The 14,913-nt window shown below is 37.6% G+C and overlaps 1 protein-coding gene across 8 annotated transcripts in view; it reads left to right on the top strand.

The window, feature by feature from the left end:
- Positions 1-14,913, top strand: part of kcnip4 (Kv channel interacting protein 4) — a 211,250-nt gene that overhangs the window by 111,568 nt on the left and 84,769 nt on the right. Inside the window, exon 1 of one of the 8 annotated variants that reach the window (XM_017713954.2) lies at positions 13,156-13,328. The exons of the other annotated variants lie outside the window; for them this stretch is intronic. Coding sequence (XP_017569443.1) covers positions 13,229-13,328 — 100 coding nt within the window. The 5' untranslated portion in view covers positions 13,156-13,228. Of the gene's footprint in view, positions 1-13,155; positions 13,329-14,913 lie in introns of those variants that run through there. 8 annotated transcript variants of the gene reach the window in all.

The raw sequence follows: 14,913 nt of genomic DNA, 5'->3' as shown, positions 1-14,913 counted from the left end.
ACTGTAACAAATCTTATGCAATGTTGGAGGTGGAGAGAAATCTGCAACCAAACTAGCTTAGATATCTATTCCATTATGTATGTCTTTCTTTTCTAAAAATATATGGTACAAGCAACAACACTTATTGCCTAGACAAATGGGTTTTAAAAATGTGCGCAAGTGTTTGACATACACAGTACTGTGTGTGTGTGTAATGCATGAGACACCTGAAAATGAAAGTGCAGGGAAAGTAATCAAAGTTGTTGAGAGGACACATCATATGAGTGCATCCAGTGGGCTTTGATGAATGTTGCGCTCGCTTTCAGAAACACTGAATGATAATGCTTTAGTGGCACTCTACTCCCTCACTAATACCTGCCATTCGCTTTCACTGCCTGTCGCATGGCCATCTCAAGAGCCCCTGTGTTTCAGCAGAGCCCCTTCTGCAGCACAATCATGCCATCCCAATACATCAGGCCAAACACGCTGATGCATTTGAAGTGCACTATAGGGATAGTCATACCTCATAAAGAAGCCATGCTGATCGAGAGCTCTCGAGTACTTTTGCAACTTGCACTCCATTTGAGCTTCAGTTTGGACCAAAAGGGAGGTGAGTGAGTGGCGGTACCATCATGCACTTCATATAGTTGTGCGGGAGCACAAATAGCAGAAGGAGCGCAACCTGCCTTATTCAGGGGTACTTGCTTTTCCTCTCGCTGTGGCTGCTAATTGATTTTGTTTCCCTTGTCGCTTGCTGAGGAAGCAGTCAGGCCGTGCTTCTGGCCCCAGTTCAGTTCTGGCCCGTCTGGTGTTTACACTGATAAACAGGGCAAGCAGAAGAAGCACTATGACTTGCTGACCACTACAGGGAGAGCAGCTGTCGCAGAGCACAGGGTAGCGACTACACATAGGTATTCGTGTCCACTCAGCAATACAGCCATACACCACGCCTAAAGAGAGATTATAAATTCCATCATATTATTCTTCTAAAATTTTGACCAATAACCAGCTAGCAATAGGTTAACCTAACAAAGCAAAAATTGTAGGATACGACCCATCAGAATAGCAATTATATAACAAACTTGTTCTGATTGGCTGATTGATTTATGCACGTTTTATGAGTGCGTACATTGAGTCCATATGCCAGAGTAATAATTTGGGAATCCCTGGTCAAACGTCTTTTTTAATAAGTGAAAATAAGTTGTGCATCCTCTTACAGCAAACACACTTTTGCACATTTTAATGTACATTTACTGTTCATTTTCTGAATTTATTTAGGGAAAAGAAATAAAATGTGGCCTGTGCTTTTACTAAATATGAACTAAATATACAACTAAACTAACACTATGTAGAACTTTGCTTCCTGTGGAGCTAATGCTTATTTTCATAAGCTAATGAAGTTATTTTAATTTTTCCTGTCTATTACATTTCTCTATCGTTTTGCACACCCATGTCTCAGATAAATCGTTTTAACAATTTTGTGGATGTTTGCTGTCAGTGTCGCCCCATGATAAGTGATACTGATCAGCCACTATGCATACTTAATTTTTAGTTGGCCTATCTAACAATTACTTATTATACTCCCAGTGTACAATTCATAACATACATTGTTATACATTGTTTTGACAGCTCTGAGCGCAGGCAGAACAATGGTTTTCCAAAAAAGACTGCAGATTTCACAATGACGTATTTCCGTTTTTACATCGTTATACAATGTTTTAAATAAAGAGTAAGAAAACTAATGTAAATGTTGCATTTTTGATGATTTTCATTTTCTAACAATTTGACAAACTGTGGATTTCAAGAGTTTCTTCAGCTGACTAGCTATTAGAGATACTTGTTTGGCCCGTTTACACTCGGCCCTTGGCCACTGTTAGAATCCTGTGTGGAGAAGTAGCTGCTGCATGTTCTTCATTCTCCACTATCTGAGACGTAGATGTTTGCACAAATGAGTTGGCACAGGTCAGATATTAGCTCAGGTATTTGATGCTTCTGCAATACTGGTGCGGAGTCTTCACACCCGTAAACCGTCAGCGTTCAACATACTACTCGTTGCAGGTCGTTAATGTACTCGTTAAGAGTTTATGTTGCTCCTTCTGGCTAAGGCTTCTCTGCTCACCATTTCAACCATTTTGGCAAATCAACCATCTAAAGTAGACAAAGATTTGCTTCTTATTTGTATTTTGCTCAGGTGCCAGACTGGCACCACACTGATTGCTGCACCGTTTAAGGTGAAACAGAAAATTCTGGGTAAGAAGCCATCGCATACGGTGCTAACTTTAGCTTTGTCAGAAGAAGGTAACCAAGCCTTTTTTCCCCAGTTCTGAGAGCTGTACAGCAGGGGTTTTTATGTTCATGGTCAAATTATTTAGGAGCATCGTGGATTGTGTTAAACAGGGCCATTGAAATCTTTTTCTAGCATGTACAGTATCAAATTCACATGTATGATCTTGTGTCTCCTGTATTGGGGGAAAAGAAAAGGAATTAACGTGTCAGACATCCCTACACAACAAATCATGAATGTCTCCTTTTTAACTTAATACAAATGTGATGTGGGTTGAATTGAAAATATAGTCTGAAACATTTGTTTTAATACGTTATGAATGCAAAATAGTAAATCATTAATCACACCTGGCTTTTGTTGTCAGTGATAACTGACTTCTAAGGATTAAAGTACAGACTTTTTTTGCAAGCTTTTTATGTGCATAATATTATTCATAAACCATAAGAATTTACTACAATATACTAATCAGTTAAGTTACAAGAATGAAGAACTGAAATGTGGGTGTAGACAAAGTCCTGGAGGGACAGAATCCTGCAGTTTATTTATTCATTTACCCTGCTCAAGCACAACTAATTCAACTCATCAGTTAACTGTCACATTAAGGTGATGTGCTAGAGCAGAGAAATCACCAAACTGCAGGATTTCAGCCCTCAGTTCCTGATTTTGGTGTAGAGTATAAAGGGTTAAACATACTCCCTCATATTCAGCTTACCTGTTCAGAAGCAAGACTTTTTTGGGAGCCACAGAAGTGGGTCAAACGTTTGAAAACACCTGTTCAGCAGAACATAGATACTTTAGTATCTATGCCTGTAGGGTTATACCCAACTATGTGTTTACTGTATGTGTACCTGAGTAAATTAAGTTCCCTAAATGTCTGAAAGCATTTAAGATGTACTATGTTGCCAAAAGTGTTCTCACCCATCCAAATCATTGTATTCAGGTGTTCCAATCACTTCCATGGCCACAGATGTATAATACCAAGTACCTAGGCATGCAGACTGCTTCTACAAACATTAGTGAAAGAATGGGTAGCTCTCAGGAGCTCAGTGAATTTCAGTGTGGTACCGTGATAAATATTGTCTTGTCTGACAGCATTGTGCCACGTGTAAAGTTTGGTGGAGGGGGGATTATGGTGTGGGGTGGTTTTTCAGGAGTCGGGCTTGGTCCCTTAGTTCCAGTGAAAGGAACTCTTGATCCTTCAGCAGACCAAGAGATTCTGGAAAATTTTGTGCCCCCAACTATGTGGGAACAGTTTGGGCGTGGCCCCTACCTGTTCCAACATGACTGTGCACCAGTGCACAAAGCAAGGTCCATAAAGACATGGATGAGTGAGTTTGGTATGGAAGAACTTGACTGGCCTGCATAGAGTCCTGACCTCAAACCAGTAGAACACCTTAGGGATGAATTAGAGCAGACACTGTCCAGAAGAGTTGAAGCTGTTATAGCTGCAAAGGGTCAGCCAACATCATATTAAATCCTATGGATTAAGAATGGGATTTCACTCAAATTCATGTGTGTGTGAAGCCAGATAAATGAATACTTTTGGAAATATAGTGTACCTGTTTGTCCAGAGTTTCTTCTGAAATCAAGGGTCTTCATAGGGAGTTTGTGCCCCTGTGCTGCAGTGAAGGCTTTACAATTAGATGCTGGAACTTGATTCCATTAAGTTACAGGAGCATTAGTGCGATGATCCCCTGATGTTGGCCAGTTTTTTCTGCTCACAAATATGGTAGTTTTGATTTAAATCCACTTTAATTGATTATTTATTGATCAATTGCTAGTGATTAGTTTTCAGTTTGTGTGATGATCCATATTTTCAGTTCTCCTACTGCTTTCTTAAGCGGAGTGCACACTAGACCTGAAACGCCCCCTCCACCCCCACAAAAACTTTTTTTTTTTTTTTTTTTGTGGAATGGTTCACATTCGCTGTTAAGCCAGGTTTACATACTCAAGCTAGGATTAATCCTTAATTGTGTGTGTGTGCACATGAAAACATGAAAATAGTATAAAAATAAATAAAAAGATGTTTTGGAGTAATAATTGCTATATATGCTATACACTCACTGGCCACTTTATTAGGTCGGACCCCCTTTTGCATTTAGAACTGCCTTAATTCTGGCATACTTTCAACATTTCTCAGAGAAATGGAAACATTCCTCAGAGATTTTGGTTGGTTATTTGAGTTACTGTTGCCTTTCTATCATCTCGAACCAGTCTGGCTGTTCTCGTCTGACCTCATATCAACAAGGCATTTTCATCCACACAACTGCCACTCACTGGATATTTTCTCTTTTTCTGACCGTTCTCTGTAAACCCTAGAGATGGATATGTGTGAAAATCCCAGTAGATCAGCAGTTTCTGAAATACTCAGACAAGCCCGTCTGGCACCATCAACCATGCCACAATCAAAGTCACTTAAATCACCTTTCTTCCCTATTCTGATGCTCGGTCTGCACTTCAGCAAGTTGTCTTTACCACCTCTACATGCCTAAATGCATTGAGTTGTGGCCATGTGATGGGCTGATTAGCTATTTGTATTAACATGCAAGTTCCTAATAAAGTGGCTGGTGAGTGTATATATGTGTGGTATAATTTGTTTTCTATGCCAAAAAGCAATATTCTTGACTCATTTGATACCACAAACATCATAGAAGGGCAAAAAAAGCATTTTTTAGTCTATGCATGGTTTCTAAATTTGTATTGCTGAAGCCAAATTAAAATTCTGGTTAATGAAGAGCAATAAACCACCTAGTGCCAGACGATGTATTGTATTGTATTGTATTGTATTGTATTGTATTGTATTGGGGATCTTTATACCCTTGTAGGTGATGCTTGGCAAACCTGTGGTTTGTGTTTGGATTCTCCAGAGTGTCCCGTTCTGTTGGCAGTATTTTTCTTTAGTGTTTAGTGGTTGTGTGTTATGCTTATGTCAGCAATGTGTTCATGTTAAAGTAGCTGAACTCCCTAACTAGAAGGGATGCTGGGACATCTTTTAGACATGGAGTAGGCAGAATGACCCACATATTACTCCTGTGGAATAAACCTTCTTTTTTCTGAATCTCTACTACTTGCAGCCCTCCCCCAAAAATGTTTTCCAAACACAGTTTAATCATTTACTTTACATTTATGTTTCCAACCAGGTATTTATTTCTGTTCTGGGAACATATGTAAGTGAAAGCATTCAGACAAGGATAAACATAAAAGAATACATCAGTTCAAATTAGCATTTAGATTGAAGAGCCATGAGAAAGGGAAGAGCCCTTAGTGCTTCTGCAGTTTTAATTCCGTGTCTCACTGCATGACTTTCAATGAGAATTTACTTTGTAGAATTAATCACAGGTCTCTGTGGACTTCACTGAGATGACGTGAAATTGCTTGTTTGTGCTCTGATTCATAAGTGCTGTCTCTCCAAAGCAGTGCTAGATGTACCCTTTCAAGTGGATGAGCCAGGCATACTTACATGTTCTTGCATTAAGAGGGAATGCAATTTGGTGAAGATCTATTTGTGCAACCCTTTTACAGAAAACATTGTTGCAAAGCGGTTTTGCTGAAGTCCATGTCCAGCGGCCTAATGAGCAAATCAATATAACAGAGAAGGGAAAAGTTCAGCAACCGTTTTTTTCTTTATTTTCCTCATAACCCTCCGTTTGGAGTGAGTCTCTGAAAAAGCCCTAACACTTCACCCTACCCCTCTATGGGACACCCTAACCCTAGACGTGAACACGCAAAATGGAGGGCTAAGTTAGGGCTGAGTGGTATGGGCAAAGGGTGAAATGGGATCGGGCCGAAGTCTAACTTCCTTACAGCTGTAGCTTAAGTGAGATTCTACACAGGTAGGATAAAAAAAGGGCTCTTGGTTCATGCAAAGGAAAAACCTTTGGGATAAGTGGCCAAGGTTAGTCTTTTAGAAGTTAAGCATTTCACTTAGTTAAACTGGTCAAATGTAATGGTTAGGGCTGTCAAGCAATTAAAATGATTCATCACCATGTTGTGGAGTTAATCAAGATTAATTGCTTTTTGAAGTGGCCTTCAAGCTTGACTAGGAAATGGTTAGCAGCATAAAAAATGAATAATTAACTTCAACTAAACTACTAGTAATAATAATGTATTTATCCAATTAATTATGCAATGAGTTACATTCAGTTTATATTCTGTACTGACAGATTTGACTGCACACGTTTTTTTTGTATGTTTTGATGTCAAGAAGAGACGAACATGGCAATTTTTATTATTTAAATCTTTATTTTCATTTATTTATTGCAAAAGAAGACCATGCATAGAAACTTCAAATTAATTTGTAAGCATGTATGTATGTATATATGCACAGCTTGTGGGATTCACATTGTAGATCCCCAGCTTTCAATAGAATTTTTCATCTGTTTCAGTGAGCTACAAGCGGAATATAATGAAGTCATATCAAATTACATCATGCTTTTGTTATCACTAACAATTACTGTGGATTCAAAATGTGTTGGATTCTTTGAGGTTTGATCAACATGCACAGACATGCCCCCAACATGCCCCCCAACAAATTACCCCTGAGACAACTAGTAAGTATTTGGGGAAATACATTTGCATTATGCCACATCCTTGTCCATATAATAGAGAGATTGGTGATGATATCCACTTGAGGGCAGCACAGTCCTGTTTAGCCACATGTAGTCCATCTCTCAGCCCATGGTCCAAGTTCACACTTGGTGACTGACATCTCTGCTGGTGCTGGTACACAGCTAATAGGCTTGCATTTCACACCAGATCTAAATAAGAGAAATATATTTTAAACAATACAGGGGTAGCATTGTGGACCCTGACTATTTCTCTGACCTCTGTCCATTTGTTTTATTCATAGTTGTCTCCCCATGACAAATACCCATGAACACAGTTTAGCGCTGAAGCTTAAGGGCTTGAGAGATAAACAGAGCAACATGCATTAGCTACACAAGGTTATAGGCTGTTGGGAACTTTCAGCATAAATGCAGGAACAAATGGAGGACATTAATTACATTTAACATCCATGCTTACAGATACATTCATCAAGTGTTAAGAATTCAATGCTAAGTTAATTAAGCTACACAGAGAAAGCTGAATAATTGCCTTTGTCCTGTTTATAAATGGTTGTTTTGTTCGAAACCAAGCAAACACTATAAAGAAAATGGATGTTCTTTTGCTTGCATCCAATTATGGGCAACTAAATGTAATTAATTCTAGAGTAAGCATGTTATTTGAAAACCTCAGTTATTGTCCACTCAGACTGGTTAAATGTCAGAAATTCTCTGATTCTCGCATGTTTTAGATGTTTATAGAGAAGCATCTTGCCTTTAGGACAATTACTGCATCAATACAAGCATAGCCTGTAACGATTATGATGGTTGTGTATTGGTGCACTTATATCCAATAAAATGAATCAGAATCCATGAGTACTTGCTTAAAATCACAATATTCTTACACAGGGTAGTTTCCATAGTTCTTGTTCAATATGTATAACTGATCATCTGTGAAAACATTTGATGACTATTAGGGGTGTAATGATGTGTGTTTTCAGGTTTTGTGTGATTTTAAATGTTCATTTTTATTTTCAATGTTTTGTGTTAATCTCAATCAGAGAAATAACAAATTTGTGAGGTTAAAACCATAACACGTAAACATTCATAGTGGTTTGAAAAAATCAGTGGGCAAAATTTTTGATTACTGTTAAAAAATGTTTACATGCCTAACATTCAGGCATATTTTTTATGAAAACATCTTTCCTGTATTTTTTTTAAAGAAATTAAAGTGATGGACTAATCATGGCACTGACCTCTGTACCATGGTGTGCTTGTGGCTACTGATGCTGGGGCACTATCTCTTACCATTTTATTTGTGGCTGCTGGGCTCATTCTAAATATAGCTGAGGGTACAGGCCCTGATGGCAGGCTTTGTGTGGCTGTATGGTGCAATCACTCAGGACATACTGGCGTGTGTGTGTGTGGTGGAGCTATCTGAGACTCGTTGGGTAGCTTTCTCACCTGTGTATAGTGACAGAGGAGTGTGAATGAAAGACTCGCACATGAGGACATATTGTGTATGGTGATGTTCCATTTTTAGAACCAATGTACTACATACATCAGAATTGATCTTTAGGTTCCTGAATGAAGAGTCCTGAATATTATGACATGCTTGATTATTGAGCTTTCAGATGTCAAATGAGATCATGATCTGCATTATATTACATCAAAAATATCTTTTGCTTAACCTTGTGCACTTTTAGATGTCTAAAACCATAGAGAGGATAATTGAATTCAATGGGAGCACTTGATGATGGCAATCAAAACCTGGTTGAGCTAATCTTTAATCCCTGCTTGTCTTCCCAGTTGCACATGATTGATGATGGAAATCTCTCTAGGAGAAACGTGATGAATATCTTTTATTAGAGTCTCAGCATGGTAGAAATTTTCACCCCCAACTTGCATTTCTCAGAATATCCACTCGAGACAAGAAATGGCACAGTACCTCCTTTTTCGCAACTGAAACTTTGACTACCAGTTGATACTGACACATTACAATATTTCTTTTTCCCTTTAAAATGTAGTAAACTTTAAAATGAGCTATTTTTGATTGAAGCACTTCACTTACAATAGCTATATGCTCATTTCACATTGCTCATCACCATCTTGAAATCCAAGGCTAGAAACAATAGAGATCTTTGAGATAAACTAACATGCTGGCATATCGTTCACTGAGGAGAAGAGACCTGGAAGATGCAAAATATTTTCAAACACATTCTTATGTGCACAGCCAAATCTTTGCACTTCTAAATTCTATAGCAGTGATGGCGCTTAAAATATTGGGCCTTTTCTATAATAAATAATAAAGAATATAATAAGTTTGTATAAAGTAGCAGTTATTTCTCAAACAGCTGATTGTAGCTTGAATTTTAAACATTTCACAACCGTGTAAAGACAGACTAGTGTGAACATGGTGATTATAATAAGTAATTATAATTATAATAAGTAATAATTAACAGATTACAGGTCCTGCTGGGCAATTTTGTGGATCTAAAGTGGGCAACATCTAATACAGTTGTTCAAGTACAGCAAAGAAACATGAAGAAAGTGGAAGATTTTGGTACCACACTTCGAGAACACTTCCAGAACTAACTTACGGTTCTCCAAAATCATCTTCTGGTACAAAAATACTGCAGGCTCTGCAGACTGTACATAACACGAGTGTTAATGTTTAGATAGCACAAGTGTGGGCTTATTACATGTTACTAATTATTCTCTTCAAATGTACTGGGAATGTTACTATTTACTTTCTAGAAAAAGTTGCCTCATCACTCTTTACTTTATATACTCTGTACCTAATTATCTCTATGTTGACAGTTTTTTTCTTACAACTTTCTCAAAAATAGAAATACTAAATATATCAAACAGACTTATAAATAACTTGCCGAAAGTATTTGTAGTGTAGGCAGTGTAGATGTTGTCAACTAATTATGTCCATTCATCAGGGTTCCTATTCCTGGGTTTTTGTTTTTTGTTTTTTTCTCTCTTCTGTAGAGCCCTGGGAACACTAAATCCACACATGTCAGTGCCATCTTTACTCAGACCACTACAGCAGCTCTAGATTTGCTTATTTTACCATATTGCTTTGTAGAATTGAATCTGATTTAGCTCCAATGTGAGATCCTACAGCTAACATGTCCTGAGGTAAACTGACCTTCCTTATCAGGCTGAAGGACATGTAACAACAGGTAATTCCATCTCTCACTCCTACGCAATCATCTGTTCTAAGGAGAGTTATTTTGAACTCAGGGCATGAGTGTGGTTACATGTCCTTTTGGCTTTCAGATCTACAAGAGACAGGCATCTGTTTCCAAGACTTTTTTTGGTACCTGAGGAGCAGAACTGTTGTATTAAAAGCTGACTTGTGACTGGAACAGAGGGTTCTATGTCTGTGGTTGCTCATGCCTCACACAAGTTTGCCACCCAGTAATTCATATATTTAAAAAAAAAAAAAAGATCTGGCACTAGAATAGCAAAAGTAAATCATTTTCTATCATAAGAAAACTTGATTAAAAGAAATAAAATTAGGTTCTGTTAGGTCAAATGTCATTAAAATGTTTATATTCTAAAGACATAAACGGCAGCTGCCAATTTCACGTATTCAAAAATGGATCAAAGTGAGCATTGACAATGACGATGGCCTAGTATTAATATACTATTTATGTACATCAGAGTGTGTATGTTACTTAACATCTACAGTCTCTGTTCACACTGGTTAAAATGCGTATGGCCCAGTTATAAAGAAACCCAGCAAGGTTTTCTTAGAAAACCAGGACATTATGCTCATGGCATAATGTTAATGTACTCTAAACTTGTGAACTTTGTCTTCAGTGCTTGCTTTGCAGACACAGATGAATTAATCATGTGTGGCTGACAGCTTGACCTTGAAGGTAATCAGGTGTGGGGGCTGCTAGAGGCACTAATTTACCCGCAATAATACAGCTTCATTAGCAGACAAATCAAAAGACTGTTGCCCTAATCAAATGCCACAAAATAGCGTGATCAGAACAGCACTAGAGAAGAATGAACAGCTCTTTCAGTAGCCTTTGTAGCCTCTTGAGCAAGGGGCTTGAATGTACAGCAGTATGTTTATGGTGATGAAGTGCCCCACTACTTTGTAGGGGTGAACGATTTATCTCTGGCTCATACGTTATATACTATGGTAAGTGAGAAAATTGAATCAATAGTTATAGTCTGATATAATTACAACTGATAAGTAGTGTACTGTACACTAATGTAAGTGTAGTCACTTGACATGTTCATTCTTTACAGTCAAATGGATAGTGTAGTGCACACAAAATAAGAGCGTCTGCTGAATACTTTACAATATTTATGTAACTTCATGAAATTGTTTACATTTGGGGATGTAAATGATTAACAGACAAATAACCATTGTATGGCCAATGTCAACATCAACAATATCTTAAATATTTAAATATTTATATAAAATATTGATTAAATATTTAGCATTATTTATTAGGCAGGTTTATCATGAACATTTTGAATTGTATATGAGGATGCAATAGGCATTTGATTCTGCTAGACAGGCCTAAAAATAGTGGTGTTCATGACCACTTTTCAAGAAGACGATGGCACAGATGCATCGAAGCAAACATCCACAAACACAACCACCATTTTGTCCATTCTACAATTTGGAGTGTGAGGAAGTCACACACACATTAGAGAAGGACATGGTGCACAGTGTCTGCTATTGAGAGCTACTGAGGGACAGTGAGCCAAAACTAGCCCTGGTCTTGCACTCTTAAAAAGGATGGTTCTTCGAAGGTTCTTTAGTAAAGATAGTGATTCTATTTAAAGAACCATGAACACTCCAAAAAAAAAAACATTTGCATGCTTAAATGGTCCTGTGCATGGTGAAATATTTCTTTTGATTGAAAAATGTTGTGTATGGTTCATATATAGAACCTTTTTGAAAAAGATTCTTCATAGCACCAAACAGTTCTGCTTGACATTGTAACAATAGCAGAATCCCAAAGAACTTTTCAGAAAGGTTCTATATAGAACCATATATAACAAATGCTCTATTAATCTGAAGAACCATTTTACCACACAAAGAACCCTTTGCATGCAAATTGTTCTTTTGAGAGTTCATGGTTCTATATAGGACTTTTGTTTTTACAAAAGAACACTTGAAGAACCAACTTTTATAGAGTGTAGCATTTGTTTGTTTAAACTTGGACTACTAATGAGTGGTGAATGTAACCTTTGAGCTTTTAACTTTTAGTAGCCCATCACTAAATCATTCAGTCATTTCATCATCTTTGTAGTTTTTGTTCATATAATCACACCCAGCTGCACCCATCAGTATGATGTTCCATGGTCCTGATACGTATAAGGAACGCTTATCAACATCTCAATGCACGAATACAGAATTGAGTTGATGTGTGCATATATCAAGTATTTTATAACCGCTTTAGATATGGCCCAGCCAGTTAGATTTTAGGACCTGAACTATAAAATAATTCATTCTCATTTACGGTAACTTCCATATCTGATTTAGTTTTGGCCATGTCAAATAAATATAGAGCTTTAAACTGTTTTATGTTCACTGCCCTTGGATTATAGTGTGAACTTGTGCTAAAAATGTATGTTGTATGCATCATCAACTACAACAAGATGTTAATGGCCCAGAAATTCTAAACCAGTGCATTCCCTAATGTATCAAATTGTGTGTGCTAGCACTACAGTGTATTTTTTTGTTTGATATTAGGTTTAGCAAGTTTAGCACTAGATTTCTGTAAAACTGTCAGACTTTTGAAAGAGTACTAACTCTCTCAGGGACTCTGAGTAGTGACAAGTTTTGGCAAATAGTGTTGTGCTGTATTTTGGGAGCAGTCTCTTTGTGTCCAGTGTGGATCCTTACTGTATTTGTTGCAGACCCTGTTTCCCAGGCAACGGATGCTCCATGTGACAGCGTCTCGAGGTGTTTAGAGCTTCCGAGCTCTGCATATGCTGTTTTGTGTGAAGGCCAGTCTCGGCTGGATTATGACACCTCACAGTACTCTGTCCTGAGGTGTTATTGCTCCTCTGTGTGTGTCTGTTGGGAAAAGATAACTGGACAGAGATGTACTTAAGTGCTTCATTGTGCAATTTTACAGGAGGTATAAAAAGGGCATTCTATCTTTCTTCCTATGGCACACCCCCTCTTCACTTTCTATTGTCCTTTCTACCTTTTATCTGTTTAGTCTTTGTCTAATCCATCATTTCCTCCTTCCCTCCATACTCCTCTTCGCTCTGTCTCTCCCCCTCCTCTTCCTCCTTCTCCTTTACCCTCCCCTCCCCTCTCCTCTCTTTTTTCTGTCTTCCCTGAGGATGAGATAGTGGCTCTTCAAATGTGGTTAAAAGGCAATGCTCTCTGCCCAAAGCAGTGGTCAGACCATGACCTGACCCAGTCAGCACCATGAACCTGGAGGGGCTGGAGATGATCGCTGTGCTGGTTGTGGTCGTGCTCTTTGTAAAGGTTCTGGAACAGTTTGGGCTTTTAGAGGCAAGCTATGATGGTAAGGAAAAAGTGGATACTTCTCTTGCTAATCTTTAGTGTTTATGCCTAAAGGAATGTGTTTAAGTTTAAATAGTAGACAGTATTCATGCTGTATTTGACAATGTGATAATGTATTGATAGTGTGGACTCACAGAATTAAGATGGCATTAAAAAAGTGGCGGTTTCTGATTACTCTCTATTATTAGTAGTATTTGTGTCTGAAGAAATTGAGTATATACAAGTTCTATTTGAATAATGTTTACACTCTCTTGTACTCCGTGTGCTGACCGTTTGGTCTTCAAAGGCAAGCTATAATGATAAGGGAGAAAATGTGGAGGTTTGTTTACTTGCTAATATAAATAGCATTTGTGCTCTGTATGTTCATAGTTATATTTGCATTTGAACAGTGCTTATGCTTCTTTTGAGTTTTTGATTGTGTGAGAAGGTTATTTTTAATCATACTACCTGCAGTCAAAGAAAGTGGAAATGGTCTGAAATTTTGTGACTCAAAACAGTCAACAGGTCTGTGAGACGTGTTTTAATAGTAAATGGTGGTCTTTCTTTTGTTTGGTTGTTATTAAACCTTAGAAATTGACATTGATCTGTGTTGTCCTACGTCCAGATTCTTCTCGTATCTTGTATGATTTTGTACTCTTTTGGCAAAGCCAAAAAAACCTTAAAAAGAAAAAAAATATTCCACACTGTCCTGATTCCACTCCGGCATGCTTTCCAACTTGGGATAGAATTTAACTAATAAAGCTCAAGATGTCCACTGATTGAGTGAATTTTAAAAGCTGTTTGAAGAAATCCTAATTATCCAAATGATGAACAGAAGCTATTGGTAGAAATGAATTGCATTCGGCAAAGCAATTCACTATTGAGAATAGTAATTTATGTAGTGTAGCAAAATGTTTATTGAAGAACTTTGTAAATAATTCCCAAAATACAAGAACCTTTCTCCATTCTCAGGAAACTGCTCACTCAGTTTGCTGTTACAGATTAGCTTTTTTTTCTTTCTTTCTTTCTAGTAAATGTAGCTAGTAGTATGTGGAAGTTATTACCTCATACAGACTTAAACGGTGTGATATGACTCAGTTAATGAAGAGCTTGCTTGAGAATTGACTTACATTTTTAAATCCTCTAAGAAGCTTTTTGGTCCTGAAGGTTCAAATTAAATACAGAGTTTCAAAATAAGTGTTTCTCTATTGCAAATATGCTGTTCAGCATAAGCTCTTTGTGTTGAGCGCAAGATGTTTTGTGGGAAGTAATGCTGGAATCACAGTTAGGGGTCTTTCTACGGTCTTATTTTGAACGTGTGAATCTCATGTTCTGCAGCCACATGGCTACCTGTTATGTGCAACTTTGAACAGGCTAAACACAACAGGCTGCTTTACAGGGTCTCTGTATTTGTCAACTATAGAAATGTTATTTGTAGCTGTCCACATCGCCAACTGACATTATACAAGCAGTAGTGTTAATAGTGAGGTTTTAACACAGAAAATTACGTTGCAAGTTACAGTACTTCTGCAACATATTTAGACTAATTATATAGAGGCTGTAAACACCAGTGTGTAGTAACTGTGTATACTGCATAAAAACAAGGA

Source organism: Pygocentrus nattereri, chromosome 2 (genome assembly GCF_015220715.1).
Source record: "Pygocentrus nattereri isolate fPygNat1 chromosome 2, fPygNat1.pri, whole genome shotgun sequence".
In the NCBI taxonomy this organism is placed as follows: domain Eukaryota; kingdom Metazoa; phylum Chordata; class Actinopteri; order Characiformes; family Serrasalmidae; genus Pygocentrus; species Pygocentrus nattereri.
Note: the sequence above shows the minus strand (reverse complement) of the source record. Positions and strands in the feature narration are given on the sequence as shown.